At 45.2% G+C, this 19,662-nt stretch overlaps 1 protein-coding gene across 2 annotated transcripts in view; it reads left to right on the top strand.

Moving 5' to 3' along the window:
- The window catches only part of TRPM6 (transient receptor potential cation channel subfamily M member 6), a 527,875-nt gene that overhangs the window by 382,715 nt on the left and 125,498 nt on the right, over window positions 1-19,662 (top strand). For both annotated transcript variants that reach the window (XM_063913863.1, XM_063913865.1), the window contains exons 25-28: window positions 5,308-5,440; window positions 5,802-6,835; window positions 9,194-9,306; window positions 17,298-17,388. In XM_063913863.1, the coding sequence (XP_063769933.1) occupies window positions 5,308-5,440; window positions 5,802-6,835; window positions 9,194-9,306; window positions 17,298-17,388 (1,371 nt within the window). The remainder of the gene's footprint in view (window positions 1-5,307; window positions 5,441-5,801; window positions 6,836-9,193; window positions 9,307-17,297; window positions 17,389-19,662) is intronic.

Here is a 19,662-nt window from a genome sequence, read left to right on the forward strand (position 1 = left end):
AAAATGGCCTCCACGCCATTTCCCCGGAGACATGTGCATGCACAGTAGAGTAAACTTTTATCCTTTGTTTTAGTCATGTAGTTTGAATAAAATAGGAAATGTCGGGGTTTGAATATATGTCCGATATTAATTATGTTGACATGGACGAAATTGAACGTAATGTTAATATTGTTAGAATGTTGACATTCTGGGTTATTTCGTCATTCTGTTCCTAATCCTAATGGCCAGCCCCACTAAGATGCCACCTGTACTGCCCCTGCCTCCCGAGCGCCGGCATCTCTAGGACGCTCCAAATGGCAGAACAGATTCCGCGGCTCTGTGGGAGGCGATATAATGTCTCTCCCAACAGCAGATCACGGGTTGCAGCGGAGGGTGCGTACGGCTGTTAACTCCCCCAGGGCATTTCTTCCTGTGCAATGGCAGTGGCTGCACCCCTGCTAACGCAGCCCTAATCCTAATTCTGACCCCAACTCTTATGGAAAATGTTTACATTGTGACAATTTGAAATTTTGCAGGTTTCAACATTAATAATGTCGACATTGTAATTATGATGACATCCTTAATGTTGACCTGCTGTCAGCTTTGTGAATGTCTGCTTATTAAATAGCAACATAATGACCTTTTCTAAAGATGGAATTTGTATCCCAATTTACGGGATCCCGTCGGTCAGGAGACTGGCACCGAATGCCGATGCCAGAGTCCTGACAGCTGTAATCCCAGACGTAAGTATGCCAGGGAGGGTTAGGCCGTGGGAAGGGAGGGTTAGGGGGAGGGAAAGGTTAGCTGCATTCACCTGTTGGGATTATAGCAGTCGGGGTGAAGGGGTCGTCCTGACTGCCGGCATTCTGTACCCAACCCCTTTCCTGGATAGGTACTGTATGAGTGAGACATTTTGCAGAATCAGGGCTGTATGTAATGGCTTGCGAGACAGCTGGAGCTCCGAGACTCTGGGCCTAATTCAGACCTGATCGCTGTGCTGCTAATTTTGTTGTCCTGCGATCAGATTGTCGCCGCCCAAAGGGGAGTGTAAATTCGCCCCGTGCAAGTGTGCGATAGCATGTGTACACAGTGAGAAAATGTCCCCCAGTCAGCGGACAGCTGCAAATCCGTTCGCAACTCACTCACCATCGAATGGTTTTTCCAGTGTGTGCAGTCTGTGCGCAGCTCAGGACTTACTCCTACAGTGTGAAAAGAAACAGGCTGATCGGGGCTGGAGCTGACGTCACACACCCTCCCAGAAAATGCTTGGGCACGCCTGCGTTTTTCCTGACACTCCCAGAAAACGGTAAGTTGCCACCCACAAACGCTCACTTCCTGTCAGTCAGCTTGCGAATAGCTGTGCAATCAAAATTTTTACACCAGCTTGTCGCTGTTTGTCGACGTGCGTGCGCATTTCGGTGCATATGCATGCGCTGTCAATAATCGCCATGCTGTGTGAAAACGCACAGCAGCGATCACATGTGAATCGGGCCCTCTAGCCATACTCGTACGTTTTTTTTTAAAGCAGCAAAACGTTTACAAGGCAAAACCTGGTTGGTTTTGCCTTGTAAACTTTTGCTGCTTTTCAAAAAACGTACGAGTTTGGCTGGAGTCTCGGAGCTCCGGCCATCTTGTAATCTAGTATCTCTCATTCCTTGTGTATTGTAAGCCAGTACATCCGGCCCTCTCTCTCTCTTCTAGCAGACTTAAAAGATTTATAAAATGACCTTTTAAATAATGTATCTGTCTGTTCTATATATTCATACGTTACCCTGTCACTCCTCCCCAACCGAAGTAACTTGAAGCATGTTGCATTTGTGACAAATAGCAATACTCCTTATGAAAAGCTATACTGTATCTCAGTGACGTGCGGTGAGTTCGATGGCTGGGAAGGCACTGGCAGCTAACCACGCCACTCCATAGAGCAGGGCTGGCCAAACCGGTCCTCGAGATCTACCAACAGTTCATGTTTTCCAGGCCTCTTGGAGATCTGTAGAATTGTCAGTTAGGAATGAATGCAGTACATCTTAATTAGTAATGACTACACCTGAGCACCAGCTAGGTGATCTGGAAAATGTGAACTGTTGGTAGATCTCGAGGACTGGTTTGGCCAGCTCTGCCATAGAGAGAAAAAAAAAGAGTAGTCCCCCACACATCACTAAAACCAGCACCAGGCAGAACCAGCCAGGGGGGATAATGCCATAGCAGGGGAGACACTCAGTGTGGGGTCCCCTTGCCATAACATTAATCAGCCCCCCAAGCTAGTCAGCCAGGGCTGGAATTCCTTGGAAAGTGGGGACCCCAAAAAATAAAAATAGGGTCCCCCTTCCCGAGCAACAACCAGCACTGGGCTGATAGCCCAGTGCTAGGCCCCACACCCCTGGTGGCAGTGGGTGCGGGGTTCATTGTATGTTAATATTGTTCTTTACAGGTGGCCTACAGGTCCAAGTAAGCCTGCCCCAGCATGCTGGCACCTGGAGAACCACAAGTGCCAGCATGCCCGGACATAAAGGGCCCGCTGGCACCTGCAGTCCACCTGTAAAGAAAATATTAAAATAAAACACCACACCGTCTTAAAAAAAAAGTTTTATTAGTCGGGGTCTTCACCTGGGGGCGGCGGCCTTTAAGCTCTTTTGCATGGCCGCCGCCTTCCCAGGGCTTCCTCCGACTTCATCTGAGTGGCTGCCGCCTTCCCAGGGCTTCCAGCGTCTTCCTCCGTCATCTTCATCTGGTGGGCAGCGGCTGTTAAGCTCCTTTGCATAGCCGCCGCCCATCCAGGACTTCCACGGCGTCTTCTTTCTTCAAGAGCTCTTCACTGCTCTTCCGCCGTCGGACTGACGCCGTTGCCTCGCGCTGACTTATATAAGTCAGCCGGAGGGTGCGGGGCAATGACGCAGCGAGCCGTGATTGGCTCACGGTGGCCATCTTGAATTTACAAAATGACGCTGAGGCGCCATTTTTGAAACTGGTGCAGCTCTCGGATACCTGCCTGCCGCTAATACTATCGCGCACCGCCGCCCGCACCTCCGCCGCATCCCGCCACCCGCACCTCCGCCGCATCCCGTCACCACCGACGCCCGCACCTCCGTCGCGTCCACACAGTGATGACAGCGGATCCAGTGATGGCTCCGCTGGCCAATCACTGTGGCCTCACTGACAGGGGCGTACTTTCATGGGTTGAAAGCACGTCCCTGTATGAAAGCGGCACTTCTAATGGTGCCGCTTTCCTATGTATTTTCAATGGACTTTTACTGCCCATGGCTCGGCCCCGCCCGCACCCCGCTCCCACTCCTTTCCCATTGACAACGGGAGGCACCACGGTCGGTGCCTTCCAACCCCATTTAAACAGTAATAAGGAGTAGATTAATATAAAGGAGATACTTATGACACAGAATATATGTCCTAAGTATCTTCTTTGTATTACTTTAATCATTAATGACAGGGGAGGCACTGCCTCCCCTGACTGCATGTCCCTGCTGTGTCTATACACAGCATGAAAACAAATAGTGTGAAATACAGTTTGCATTCATGAATATTCCAACCAGGATGTTATTATAGAACCATTGCCAAAGTTTCTTCTTTTCAAAGAATCCCTGCTGAAGATTTCTGTTTGCGCTGCTCTGATATTTTGTATTGTATTGTATATTGCATACGATGACACTAGTGGCTTAATGGACAAGAAATAATACTTTAAACAGTGAGTGTAAAAATGTAAATTAATTTGTTCAATCACCAGCTGTATTCTACTGGGCTTTATGGCTTGATTTGTCTGTAGCAAGCTGTATAAGAATAGTATTTTCCTGTGATTAACACACTTATACCCACAGTTCAGCTTTCTTTTCATCCTTTTAAACTGCCTAATTAAATTCAGCTCCTTGCTGACATTATGGTACAATGTGGACATTCAGAGAATCACTTTTCATGTACCACTGGGAATTCTACTGGTTAAAAATATTAAGCACTCCTACTTCCAGAAATGTATTTTATATTGATTTGGTTTGGTAGATAGAACGATAGTGCCACCATGTGGCTAAGATTCATACTTTACTTGTATGATTAAAAAAAAAAAAAAAGTTCTTAATTTACATGAAATCAACAGATACAGATGTGTCTTCTTACATCCTTGCTGCAGTCACGCTAAACAGCCCTTGAAGTCGCATCATGCCGTGGCGGGATTCGGTGCACTGCACGTCTTTTTTTGTGGGTTTTTTATGCAAAACTGCGTCTTATACGCAAAATAATGTAATAGGACACACAAGCAGCTTCTGCTGATTAAACTTATATGCAGCATATTCTGTGTGTAATTGTGGCTCTATCCGCATCCAAAATGCCACGTTACAGTGTATTCCATGAAAACTGTAGCATAGTATTTTGTATACAAATACAGTCGCAGTCACACACAGAATGTAGGCATGCTGCATTTCAGTTTAATCAGCAGAAGCTGCCTATGCGTCCTATTACATTACTTTGTGTCTAAGATGCATTTTCACTGAAGAAATGCAAAAATAGACATTCTGTACTACCCAGTCACACGGCACTTACGCGTTATATGTAACGTGACTTGTATCGCGTGGAGCAAAGATGTAAAAGGACAGATATGTACCCTAGCTAGATATTTTTCTGGGAGAGAAAGATATTGTCACTGTCCAGGGTGTTTGTTATTCTTTGTGTTGTCAAAACCATATTTTTGTTTCCTTCACACAGAATATAGGCATGCTGCATATCCATAGAAGCTTTTAGTCCCATTACATGACTTTACGTCTAAGACACATTTTTGCAGAAAAAAAATGCTAAATAATATGCGCTTCGATAGCGAGTCACGCGGCACTCTTGCATTATGTGTAACACGACTTGTAGCGCACGGAGCAAAGATGTAAAAGGACACATCTGTACGGAATGAGTCACAGTTTGGGTGATAGTGTATGGTGACTCATATCCAACATTTCAGTTTCTCTTTTCCGACGATAGCGGAGAAGTTAAATTTTACCAGTTTTTATTCGTTTTTGGTTATCACAGCACACAGACTAATATACTTGTGACATATTATGGGGGCAGTGGAACACTCATTTTTGGCATGTTGTAAAATCACATAGCGTGCTCAAACAGTTTGCTCCTGTTTTATCATTCTTTTGTTGCTTTATAAATATTGAACACTGAATGCTGACTTTCATCCCAGTTCTGTTTAATCTATGTACCGCTCAGGTTGTTAGTTCTGTGGACATGTGTGTGTGTGTATATTTATACAAACAAAAGTGAATCAAAGGTCTCAAAATATTAAAAATACTTATATTCTGAAAATAATGATTTCAACTATTTGCATATGTTTAGAACTTTATCTCAGTGATGATGATCTCAGGAAACTTCATGACTTTGAGGAAAAATGCGTGAGAACATATTTTCATGAGAAAAATGAGCATTTCCATTCGAGTGACAGTGCAAGAATTCACGCTACGACTCTACGGTAATGCATTTGTTTTTTTTCTGTGTAATATAATAAGATAAACATTCTTAAAGTGAGCTTCATAAGACTAACTTTGTGGTACTGTAACTAGCATTATCTACAATAAAAGTAAAAATTATAGGCCCAAATGTAATAGTTTCTGAATTGCTGGTGAATTAAAGAAGTAGTTAATTTTAAGCCAAAACCAGGTTATTTTTGCCTTTATAACTGAGTTTTGCTTTAAATCTAGCGGCTATATCTCTGGAATCGAGCAGGAGCCAACAATTCAAAGGCTATAATATTGGGGCCCTAGTCCTTCTAAATAGAAAAAAAAAATAACTTTTTCTTTTTTAATAAATGAATTTCTTCCTGTTGTACACAGAACTGAAGACATGTCATTGCAGCTTAAGGAGATGAATGATACAGTGTTTTTCATCAAGGACTCCATGATTTCTTTGGTCAGTCAGATAGGGCACCTACAGGACCTTTCTGCATTAACAGTGGACACATTAAAAATCATTTCAGCTGTGGACACTTTGCAAGTGGAAAAGGCCAAACTAAAAGACCATACAAATCTCCCATGTAAGACGATGCCACATAGTTGGAGTAATGTCACATACACAGAGAACAACAGACAGCATAATTATCACAGTATGCCACCCTCGCTTCTCAGGACATTGGCGAGGAGCCAGTGGCCTTCAGAGAGCCACAATCCACCTCCGCTAACTGGCACACCTTATAGTAAAGCAGAGGAACTGGAGACAGAAAAGGATAAGGTACCTACAGTAGTATTATCAGAGAGCAAGTCAGCTTCCCGATATGGGAATTTCCTTCTTGTTCCATCAAGTCCGGATGGGTCAGCTTATACTGATGAGCCGGTGTTGGACTTCTCAGCTTTGGAAGTTATTGTTAGTGGTGAAGCTACTTCTGAAGAGGATAAAACCAAAGATACAATTTGCTTCTTACAAGTTGACCACAATGCTTGTGACCACAAGGATAGTAAAGTTGTAAAACTACAAGATGAGTCACAGCTGCCAGTGATAAAGATAAATGAATTACAGAATGTATCCACAAAGGAAAATGCCTCTGACCAGCCGCCTACGAATCTTAATTTTGAAAAATCTCTTGATTTCCCTGCTGGTGAACCTACAGGAGGCTTTGTGAATTATGGATTTTCAGAAGACGAGGAAGTTGGTGTTTTTATTGGTGCTAAGAACCGCCAACTTTGCACTCACCCAAATCACTGTACAAACTGTCAGTGTTTAAGCACCATGGGAGGCACAGTCCAGGGTAATGAAAGAAATGCAGTGTCCATTATCTCCGATAAGGCCACACAAAGTAATGACCACTTCAAATATGATTTGGATCTGCAACAGAGCACTCTTCATCAAAGCAGATTTAAAAGCAAGGAAGATGGTAAGATGAGTAAAGCAAAAGGTCATTATGTTATCTAAACTCTATGGATTTACATAAATATGCATTTTCTTGAATATATGTTCTCCTCTGTAAATTGATACTATGATACCATATATTCACTGTGTAACTATTTTGGGCAAACTGGATCATTCCACAACAACAGGGTCTGTTTTCTATATTTTTACAAGAACACAAATCTAAAGGTGGGTACACACTGGTAGATATATCTGCCAATCAATTGATCGGCAGATATATCTATGGACGGATCGGGCAGTGTGTTGAGCATACACACTGCCCGATCCGTCGGGGACTGACATCATGAACTGGGTGGGCGTGTTCAGCTGTCAGTCACCTCCGGCTGCCGCAGCATGTGTACGGGTGGGCGGCCGACCGTCCGCACACACACAGCGACCCGCCAATATATCGGTAGATATATTGGCCGTCGGCTGTGCTGCGGGGCCGACGCGATACGTCTGTGAACGACGGAGTTCACAGACTTATCGCTCGTACACACTGGCCGACGGACCCGCGATACATCGGCCGTTCAAGAGAACAGCCGATATATCGGCCAGTGTGTACCCACCTTTAGAGTCTAGTTGTGAGACCAGTAATAACCAAAGATGCCACATTTACCTTATTTCTATATGCTGGGTATAATGAATGTTTTGGTTGTTGTTTTTTTTTGCGGGGGCAGGGGGAGGGTAAATGCAGTTGTTACACATACAGTACTATGATGTTTTTAAAGGCATTTTGGACTACCACTGGTCAAATTGCCATTACCATTATCCAGCAGGCACTGCCTGAAGCAATGTCAGTCCAGACCAAAGTGGTCTTGATGTTTTTAAATACACCGGTACACTTGATATACTGTTAAATATGTGTTTTGCTTACAAGTATTGGGACATGTTTATTTCAGCTCATTAAAGATTTGGTTTACTTGAAATTGATGCATGTCCAGATCTAATATTTACCTGGCTGCTGGTGGAAATCCTATGCACTGAACACTGCTGGCTAGCTCAGTACAGTGCTTTAACTTCTACTGAGTCTAGGACTGTCAGTAATAATTATACTGGCTAAAATGGTAGTTATAGCAAAAATAAATTGCTGATGAAGGACCTCATTCAGTAAGGATTGTAAATTCTGCTAAACATCAGAATTTACAATCATTTTTTTCACATGCTGGGGGCCGCCCATCGCAGGCACAGCCCACCCACTGCGATCATGCTGTAATTGCGATCGCACCACATTACAGCGTGATCACAGAAATTATGGAAGCCTCCTGCATGACGGCAGGAGACCTGCCGCCAATTTTTAGTTCGGAGCGGCTGCATGTGACGACATGCAGCAATCCCAGAAATGCAGATGACGCGTCCCCTGTTCGTGCCACCATGCCCCCGTTTGCTAAGCGCCGCCCGCAATGCTCCATTTCTGCCTAGAAAGTGGAGCGTTGCCGCCCTGCAAACATCTCTGTCTGGCAGAGGCAAAGGCGTTTGCAATTACTGCGGGCCATTAAATGCAGGAGCATGCACAGGATGGGACCTGTGCATGCGCAGGGGGGCCCTATTGCAAAATTTGCGCTCGCATTGCAATGCGAGCTGAATAACCCCCTAAGTAAGGATATTAATTGTGATTAAAAAAATAATAAAAACACTGCACACTGTGCCTGAAACCGATATGGTTGCTAATGTAACCACAACTGCAATTTTTTACGTAGCTGCCGTGCAGAAATATGGTAATGTTACAGCCTTCTGGTAATGTATTGAGACGCAGACCTCCGGCATTGCAGATCCAAGCAGTTGTGTACAAATACGCAGCTGTGGTCATAGATCCTTTGATAATTTGAGTAACCGTTTGTTCGCGCAGAATGACCGTGGGTGATTTAGATGGTGGCGCCATGTTTTCTGTGTATGTGATTGCAGATGTAGGCAGGTACATGCCCGGAAAACGGTCACAACATGTATTTCTTTTTGCTGCCACTCCCCGGTACCTCACCCAAGACTGTCAGTCACTTGCTAATAATACCTCACTTCAAGTGTAGTCACCTTTACTCACAATTCAATCACTGCACATGCAGCTAAGATACATGCGCAGTCATCCGATAATCGCTTAGCTGCGTAAATGGCGACCACCTCTGAATCAGGCCCATTGTACATTATTATCATGCTTTACAGTAAAATGACAGTATTCCTCTCCTTTAATACTCCCATGTTCCTCAGAGAAGATCTGCCTTTTGAATGCTTGCTGATAATGTAATATCATTTTAATATCATTGTAGATCTGTATGCACTTTTTTTCTCTTTTTTTTTTGGAGTATTACAGGGAATTTATTTGTCCTATTTTGTTTTGTTTTTGTTTCAGGGTTAGCAAAATGTTCTGCGTTCTATCATGTCGAATGTGCTAAAGAAAAACTACTTAACACTTTCAGAAGATCTGTCAAAGAGAAGACCAAACAGACACAGCTTCAAGTGCCTGTAAGAATTCTTGATGCTGGATACTGCAGTTGTGTTATTGTGGTCAGCTTTGAAACTGAGATTAGTGTAACTGGTACTACAGGTTGAGTATCATTTATAGAGATGAGCGCCTGAAATTTTTCGGGTTTTGTGTTTTGATTTTGGGTTCGGTTCCGCGGCCGTGTTTTGGGTTCGAACGCGTTTTGGCAAAACCTCACCGAATTTTTTTTGTCGGATTCGGGTGTGTTTTGGATTCGGGTGTTTTTTTCAAAAAACACTAAAAAACAGCTTAAATCATAGAATTTGGGGGTCATTTTGATCCCAAAGTATTATTAACCTCAAAAACCATAATTTACACTCATTTTCAGTCTATTCTGAATACCTCACACCTCACAATATTATTTTTAGTCCTAAAATTTGCACCGAGGTCGCTGTGTGAGTAAGATAAGCGACCCTAGTGGCCGACACAAACACCGGGCCCATCTAGGAGTGGCACTGCAGTGTCACGCAGGATGTCCCTTCCAAAAAACCCTCCCCAAACAGCACATGACGCAAAGAAAAAAAGAGGCGCAATGAGGTAGCTGTGTGAGTAAGATTAGCGACCCTAGTGGCCGACACAAACACCGGGCCCATCTAGGAGTGGCACTGCAGTGTCACGCAGGATGGCCTTTCCAAAAAACCCTCCCCAAACAGCACATGACGCAAAGAAAAAAAGAGGCGCAATGAGGTAGCTGTGTGAGTAAGAATAGCGACCCTAGTGGCCGACACAAACACCGGGCCCATCTAGGAGTGGCACTGCAGTGTCACGCAGGATGTCCCTTCCAAAAAACCCTCCCCAAACAGCACATGACGCAAAGAAAAAAAGAGGCGCAATGAGGTAGCTGTGTGAGTAAGATTAGCGACCCTAGTGGCCGACACAAACACCGGGCCCATCTAGGAGTGGCACTGCAGTGTCACGCAGGATGGCCCTTCCAAAAAACCCTCCCCAAACAGCACATGACGCAAAGAAAAAAAGAGGCGCAATGAGGTAGCTGACTGTGTGAGTAAGATTAGCGACCCTAGTGGCCGACACAAACACCGGGCCCATTTAGGAGTGGCACTGCAGTGTCACGCAGGATGTCCCTTCCAAAAAACCCTCCCCAATCAGCACATGATGCAAAGAAAAAGAAAAGAAAAAAGAGGTGCAAGATGGAATTGTCCTTGGGCCCTCCCACCCACCCTTATGTTGTATAAACAAAACAGGACATGCACACTTTAACCAACCCATCATTTCAGTGACAGGGTCTGCCACACGACTGTGACTGATATGACGGGTTGGTTTGGACCCCCCCCAAAAAAGAAGCAATTAATCTCTCCTTGCACAAACTGGCTCTACAGAGGCAAGATGTCCACCTCATCATCACCCTCCGATATATCACCGTGTACATCCCCCTCCTCACAGATTATCAATTCGTCCCCACTGGAATCCACCATCTCAGCTCCCTGTGTACTTTGTGGAGGCAATTGCTGCTGGTCAATGTCTCCGCGGAGGAATTGATTATAATTCATTTTAATGAACATCATCTTCTCCACATTTTCTGGATGTAACCTCGTACGCCGATTGCTGACAAGGTGAGCGGCGGCACTAAACACTCTTTCGGAGTACACACTTGTGGGAGGGCAACTTAGGTAGAATAAAGCCAGTTTGTGCAAGGGCCTCCAAATTGCCTCTTTTTCCTGCCAGTATAAGTACGGACTGTGTGACGTGCCTACTTGGATGTGGTCACTCATATAATCCTCCACCATTCTATCAATGTTGAGAGAATCATATGCAGTGACAGTAGACGACATGTCCGTAATCGTTGTCAGGTCCTTCAGTCCGGACCAGATGTCAGCATCAGCAGTCGCTCCAGACTGCCCTGCATCACCGCCAGCGGGTGGGCTCGGAATTCTGAGCCTTTTCCTCGCACCCCCAGTTGCGGGAGAATGTGAAGGAGGAGATGTTGACAGGTCGCGTTCCGCTTGACTTGACAATTTTGTCACCAGCAGGTCTTTCAACCCCAGCAGACTTGTGTCTGCCGGAAAGAGAGATCCAAGGTAGGCTTTAAATCTAGGATCGAGCACGGTGGCCAAAATGTAGTGCTCTGATTTCAACAGATTGACCACCCGTGAATCCTTGTTAAGCGAATTAAGGGCTCCATCCACAAGTCCCACATGCCTAGCGGAATCGCTCCGTGTTAGCTCCTCCTTCAATGTCTCCAGCTTCTTCTGCAAAAGCCTGATGAGGGGAATGACCTGACTCAGGCTGGCAGTGTCTGAACTGACTTCACGTGTGGCAAGTTCAAAGGGCATCAGAACCTTGCACAACGTTGAAATCATTCTCCACTGCGCTTGAGACAGGTGCATTCCACCTACTATATCGTGCTCAATTGTATAGGCTTGAATGGCCTTTTGCTGCTCCTCCAACCTCTGAAGCATATAGAGGGTTGAATTCCACCTCGTTACCACTTCTTGCTTCAGATGATGGCAGGGCAGGTTCAGTAGTTTTTGGTGGTGCTCCAGTCTTCTGTACGTGGTGCCTGTACGCCGAAAGTGTCCCGCAATTCTTCTGGCCACCGACAGCATCTCTTGCACGCCCCTGTCGTTTTTTTAAAAATTCTGCACCACCAAATTCAAGGTATGTGCAAAACATGGGACGTGCTGGAATTTGCCCATATTTAATGCACACACAATATTGCTGGCGTTGTCCGATGCCACAAATCCACAGGAGAGTCCAATTGGGGTAAGCCATTCCGCGATGATCTTCCTCAGTTGCCGTAAGAGGTTTTCAGCTGTGTGCGTATTCTGGAAAGCGGTGATACAAAGCGTAGCCTGCCTAGGAAAGAGTTGGCGTTTGCGAGATGCTGCTACTGGTGCTGCCGCTGCTGTTCTTGCGGCGGGAGTCCATACATCTACCCAGTGGGCTGTCACAGTCATATAGTCCTGACCCTGCCCTGCTCCACTTGTCCACATGTCCGTGGTTAAGTGGACATTGGGTACAACTGCATTTTTTAGGACACTGGTGAGTCTTTTTCTGACGTCCGTGTACATTCTCGGTATCGCCTGCCTAGAGAAGTGGAACCTAGATGGTATTTGGTAACGGGGGCACACTGCCTCAATAAATTGTCTAGTTCCCTGTGAACTAACGGCGGATACCGGACGCACGTCTAACACCAACATAGTTGTCAAGGCCTCAGTTATCCGCTTTGCAGCAGGATGACTGCTGTGATATTTCATCTTCCTCGCAAAGGACTGTTGAACAGTCAATTGCTTACTGGAAGTAGTACAAGTGGGCTTACGACTTCCCCTCTGGGATGACCATCGACTCCCAGCAGCAACAACAGCAGCGCCAGCAGCAGTAGGCGTTACACGCAAGGATGCATCGGAGGAATCCCAGGCAGGAGAGGAATCGTCAGAATTGCCAGTGACATGGCCTGCAGGACTATTGGCATTCCTGGGGAAGGAGGAAATTGACACTGAGGGAGTTGGTGGGGTGGTTTGCGTGAGCTTGGTTACAAGAGGAAGGGATTTACTGGTCAGTGGACTGCTTCCGCTGTCACCCAAAGTTTTTGAACTTGTCACTGACTTATTATGAATGCGCTGCAGGTGACGTATAAGGGAGGATGTTCCGAGGTGGTTAACGTCCTTACCCCTACTTATTACAGCTTGACAAAGGGAACACACGGCTTGACACCTGTTGTCCGCATTTCTGGTGAAATACCTCCACACCGAAGAGCTGATTTTTTTGGTATTTTCACCTGGCATGTCAACGGCCATATTCCTCCCACGGACAACAGGTGTCTCCCCGGGTGCCTGACTTAAACAAACCACCTCACCATCAGAATCCTCCTGGTCAATTTCCTCCCCAGCGCCAGCAACACCCATATCCTCCTCATCCTGGTGTACTTCAACACTGACATCTTCAATCTGACTATCAGGAACTGGACTGCGGGTGCTCCTTCCAGCACTTGCAGGGGGCGTGCAAATGGTGGAAGGCGCATGCTCTTCACGTCCAGTGTTGGGAAGGTCAGGCATCGCAACCGACACAATTGGACTCTCCTTGTGGATTTGGGATTTCGAAGAATGCACAGTTCTTTGCTGTGCTGCTTTTGCCAGCTTGAGTCTTTTCATTTTTCTAGCGAGAGGCTGAGTGCTTCCATCCTCATGTGAAGCTGAACCACTAGCCATGAACATAGGCCAGGGCCTCAGCCGTTCCTTGCCACTCCGTGTGGTAAATGGCATATTGGCAAGTTTACGCTTCTCCTCCGACAATTTTATTTTAGGTTTTGGAGTCCTTTTTTTTCTGATATTTGGTGTTTTGGATTTGACATGCTCTGTACTATGACATTGGGCATCGGCCTTGGCAGACGACGTTGCTGGCATTTCATCGTCTCGGCCATGACTAGTGGCAGCAGCTTCAGCACGAGGTGGAAGTGGATCTTGATCTTTCCCTAATTTTGGAACCTCAACATTTTTGTTCTCCATATTTTAATAGGCACAACTAAAAGGCACCTCAGGTAAACAATGGAGATGGATACTAGTATACTTATGGACTGCCTGCCGAGTGCAGACACAGAGGTAGCCACAGCCGTGAACTACCGTACTGTACTGTGTCTGCTGCTAATATAGACTGGTTGATAAAGAGATGTCTATGTAACTATGTATGTATAAAGAAGAAAGAAAAAAAAACCACGGTTAGGTGGTATACAATTATGGACGGACTGCCTGCCGAGTGCAGACACAGAGGTAGCCACAGCCGTGAACTACCGTACTGTACTGTGTCTGCTGCTAATAATATAGACTGGTTGATAAAGAGATGTCGTAGTAGTATGTATGTATAAAGAAGAAAGAAAAAAAAACCACGGTTAGGTGGTATACAATTATGGACGGACTGCCTGCCGAGTGCAGACACAGAGGTAGCCACAGCCGTGAACTACCGTACTGTACTGTGTCTGCTGCTAATATAGACTGGTTGATAAAGAGATGTCTATGTAACTATGTATGTATAAAGAAGAAAGAAAAAAAAACCACGGTTAGGTGGTATACAATTATGGACGGACTGCCTGCCGAGTGCAGACACAGAGGTAGCCACAGCCGTGAACTACCGTACTGTACTGTGTCTGCTGCTAATATAGACTGGTTGATAAAGAGATGTCTATGTAACTATGTATGTATAAAGAAGAAAGAAAAAAAAACCACGGTTAGGTGGTATACAATTATGGACGGACTGCCTGCCGAGTGCAGACACAGAGGTAGCCACAGCCGTGAACTACCGTACTGTACTGTGTCTGCTGCTAATATAGACTGGTTGATAAAGAGATGTCGTAGTAGTATGTATGTATAAAGAAGAAAAAAAAACCACGGTTAGGTGGTATACAATTATGGACGGACTGCCTGCCGAGTGCAGACACAGAGGTAGCCACAGCCGTGAACTACCGTACTGTGTCTGCTGCGACTGGATGATAAATGATATAAAAAATATATATATATCACTACTGCAGCCGGACAGGTATATATTATATATTATATAATGACGGACCTGCTGGACACTGTCTGTCAGCAGAATGAGTTTTATTTTTATAGAATAAAAAAAACAACAACACACAAGTGAAGTCACACGACGAGTGTTTAACTTTTTCAGGCAATCACAATATAAGTATACTACTAACTATACTGGTGGTCAGTGTGGTCAGGTCACTGGTCAGTCACACTGGCAGTGGCACTCCTGCAGCAAAAGTGTGCACTGTTTAATTTTAATATAATATTATGTACTCCTGGCTCCTGCTATAACCTATAACTGGCACTGCAGTGCTCCCCAGTCTCCCCCACAATTATAAGCTGTGTGAGCTGAGCAGTCAGACAGATATATAATATATATAGATGATGCAGCACACTGGGCTGAGCCTGAGCAGTGCACACAGATATGGTATGTGACTGAGTCACTGTGTGTATCGCTTTTTTCAGGCAGAGAACGGATATATTAAATAAACTGCACTGTCTGGTGGTCACTCACTATATAATATTATGTACTCCTGGCTCCTGCTATAACCTATAACTGGCACTGCAGTGCTCCCCAGTCTCCCCCACAATTATAAGCTGTGTGAGCTGAGCAGTCAGACAGATATATAATATATATAGATGATGCAGCACACTGGGCTGAGCCTGAGCAGTGCACACAGATATGGTATGTGACTGAGTCACTGTGTGTATCGCTTTTTTCAGGCAGAGAACGGATATATTAAATAAACTGCACTGTCTGGTGGTCACTCACTAGTAAACTCTCTGCACTCTCTACACTTCTACAGTACTCCTCCTAGTCCTAAGCTCCAGTAAATCTCTCTCTCTTATAATCTAAATGGAGAGGACGCCAGCCACGTCCTCTCACTATCAATCTTAATGCACGTGTGAAAATGGCGGCGACGCGCGGCTCCTTATATAGAATCCGAGTCTCGCGAGAATCCGACAGCGTCATGATGACGTTCGGGCGCGCTCGGGTTAACCGAGCAAGGCGGGAGGATCCGAGTCTGCTCGGACCCGTGAAAAAAACCATGAAGTTCGGGCGGGTTCGGATTCAGAGAAACCGAACCCGCTCATCTCTAATCATTTATCCACAATTCAAAATCCCACATTTGTACTGGTAATTAACCTGTGGCTGATCTCAGCCATACACCTAGCTGCCGTGAGTCACAATCACAAAACACACTACGGGTGGTATTCAATTGTTTGAAAAGTCAGTTGGGTGTCTGTTTTTTCCTATCTAATAAACAGGGAAAAAAACAGACACCCAACTGACTTTTCAAACAATTGAATTCCTATATGTTATAGCTAGTTATTTTTTTTCTGACTAATTTATACATGATTTTCAACAGTCACCTTCTGTGCTGAACATGACTTGTCATTAATACAACGTGGCTGGCCAGATGGGAGCCTTTTTGTCAGTAACATTTATTTTAGTTTATGACAAGTTGAATATTTGAACCAGTACACACGAGATACAATGATGGGACTTTTTAATACGTTTGTTCTACCCCCTATACAGTAAGCATACAGTAGGTTTGCAATTCTGTTTACAACTTGCAGCTCTCTGAAATGTATAATTGAATAAATGGTTTTGCTTTTAAATGATTGCCCCTTTAATAATACAGGAAAACTTGCTGGAGTCTCCCCAGAGCCTGCATAAAGCCCTATGGAGATGTAAAATAAAGTTTAGTTGAATTAAAGACTTGCCCAAACCCTTGTCCACTACTGTTAAATATAAAATCAAATCTCCGATGCAGTCCAAACTGGAGGGGGAGGAATTGGTGCACTTTCTATGTTTTTTTGGTTTGTTTTTGCAGCTGCCTTACCTTAGGGGCAAATGCTTGCCAGCCAGGGGACAGCTCTCACTGTTACCAAGGATACCAGCCAAGCCTGTCTAGCACTGCCTATTAGATAGCAAATGCTGCTGATTTAACAATTGTAGAATCATTTAGTTTAAAGTAAACTGCAGTTCTCACAACTCATATATTGCATTGATTCAGTCAACCATGTTATTAGCCATGGTATTGCAGATAATTCCTATCAATAGTTGTTATTAAACATTACCATAACATATGGAGGAATTGTGCTGCATGAAAAATATAATTTGATGCTTGCTATAGCTATAACTGTATGTTAGGCATATGAAGACCATCAAAACAAGATTTCAGGGAAACATTTTCAAGATGCAATAACAGAGACACCTAACACTGCATGCTTATGAAATATCAGATCATTTTGTTTACATTTTGCTTAGGTGGACATTTATAGTATGTTAGGCAATCTGTGAAGGATTAGAAACAACATATTATAATCTTCGCCTTGCAGAAAGGGTTAGTTACATAATCCTGTGTCTGACTAGACGAAGGGACATTGCCTGCAGGTGTCTGACCTGTTCCCAGCAGGAGATAGACTGTTCTTCAACATAGATAAGATGCTCCATATCTGGGCTTATTTGTGGTTGTTCCGCCTCGCAGGTGATTACTGTTGATGGTTGTTCCCAGAGCACACAGATGAGCTCAGAACCAGCAGAGTGCTGCAGTTGGAAGAGTGAAGTGGCGGAAGATGGTAAGAACAGGCTCTCTGTATCCAGTTTTAATCAGCTAAGTATGTGGCCACCTGCTGTTAACAAAACAATACGATCCATTTACTGAAATATATTAAGCTTTTCAAGTAAGTGTAGAATTACTATATGTAAGATAGGGTGGTTACTTGCTGTAGAACTGCGAGTATCATTACTGCAAAACTACATAATATTTCAATAGTCTGGATATATAGTGGAACTAAACATTCATATGTTCATATCTCCAGCTAAGTTACACCAAATTAACCAAAAATGTAACCTATAGTATCACATCCAGTCGAATGTATGCTTTTTTTTGTGCTTATTTTACGAATGGCAAAATATTGGATCAATCTAGAACTACCGGGAGAAGATTTATCAAAACTTGGACAGAGATAAGGCCAGTACTGACGGGGGAGATGTGTGCTCAGCGATTTTAACACAGACCGCTCAGCATACATCTCTCCCCCCGCTCAGCACAGCGCGATGTGTGCTGAGCGCGAGGGGGGATGACGACGGGGGCCGCTCACTTCACACAGCGCTGAAGTGAGCGACCCGCTAGATTGAGCCTGCATGCAGGCTCAATCTAGCACCGGCGATAGCGATGCGCGGAGTCGCGCATTGCTATCGCTGGGGGGCATACACATGGCAGAGCCGTGCTTAAAATCTAAGCAATCTAGTCCGTGTGTACCCCCCTATAGAGTGGAGAGAGAGAGAGAGTACCAACCAATCAGCTTCAAACTGTTGTTTTCTAGCACAGCCTGTAAAATGACAGAAGCTGGTTGGTACTTGATCTCTCTCCAATATTTTATAAATCCCCTCCCCTCCCATCAATACTTGTGTGGGGTCATTACTTGATATGTACCTTCAGAAGGTCTTGCCTGCATACTGTCTCTCTCATTGTCTGTGTCTGTCTCTCTCTCTCTCTCTCTCTCTCATATATAATTATAGGCAGGTTTCTTTTTTGGATCTGCATTAACTTCGTTTGAGTTTTGCCAAAACTGCCCTCCCATATTTTGCTCTTGGTTTTGGATCTGTATTTTTTTCTTAAAAAATGCTAAAAATCGCTACAATCATGCAATTCGGGCCTGTTTTTGGCCCTACAGTATTATTAACCTCAATAACTTTAATTTCCAGTCAATTTTGACCACCTCACAGCTGCCTATATTGCTTCGCAATGTAGGCCAAAGACTGTCTGACTAAACACAGTGACAGAGGGGGGTGTGGCCACGGCAGCTAAGGAGTAGGTTGCGGATCTTGGGAGCTCCCTGGCTACAATAATCCTATCACCCATCCTGACCCCCTCTGGTGTCTCTACCCAGGCTGAATACCTCCCTCATACTGCTGGGCATCGGCGGGCATCCTCCTCCGCAATCTCCGGGACCCGTGGAGCGGCGACGGCTGACTTCCGGCCCTGCGGCCTGTGCCTCCTCCGGATCCCCGGCCTCAATTTTGGCGCCCTCGGCCGCGTGATACCCGGAGCTCGAGCGGCGGGCTGCCGCTGCCGCCAAGCACCCCGGGACGACTGGGAGGTGGAAGCTGCCTCTCCTCTCCCCGACAGGCTGCGGCCCGGAGCCCCGATACCCGGAGACGAAGCAGGTACTCCTAGGGAAGGGGAATGGGCACTGCGGCCATTTTGGGAGAAGCTTATACAGACGGCCCCACTGCTCTGGGCTGATATCCATGCTTGGAAAGGCTACATTCATCTGAAGGGGATTCTCATGTGCCCTGTGAACTGTCTCTGCACTCTGGGTCCTTACTGCATGTTGATCTCTCCCATTCTTAATCTCTTAATAACTATGCTAAATTTCACCTGTGATTGGAAGCAAAGTCAGCCACTTCCACTGCACAGCTCTTCCATTCTACCACACAGGAGTTGCATATAGATTGGAACTGACTACACTGCTGTACTGCACTAATATCCTACAGTGTACTACACACCAATATCCTACTTTTGCCTCCCGGAATTTACTGCAGGATATTCCCGTCCGTACTGTTACTTTTACACAAGCCTGTGCTTCCTATCCATTGATATTTTGACCTACAGACCGGGCACGGTTGGTTCCCGCCACTGATTATACACAACCTTGCTGCAGCCGCCTTCTAATTACACTTCTATACTGTAACCCTAACTTGGGGTGAGTGTGACTGCTCCTGTCCAATATGGTTAAGGGCGGCCAGAGTGCGGCCGCGGCCAAACTAGAAAGATTTGCCAGACAATCCAATCTCAAGGTAACATCGGCTCCTTCTCATGGAGCCTCTCCGACACACTCGACCTC

This window comes from Pseudophryne corroboree, chromosome 1 (genome assembly GCF_028390025.1).
Source record: "Pseudophryne corroboree isolate aPseCor3 chromosome 1, aPseCor3.hap2, whole genome shotgun sequence".
Lineage (NCBI taxonomy): Eukaryota > Metazoa > Chordata > Amphibia > Anura > Myobatrachidae > Pseudophryne > Pseudophryne corroboree.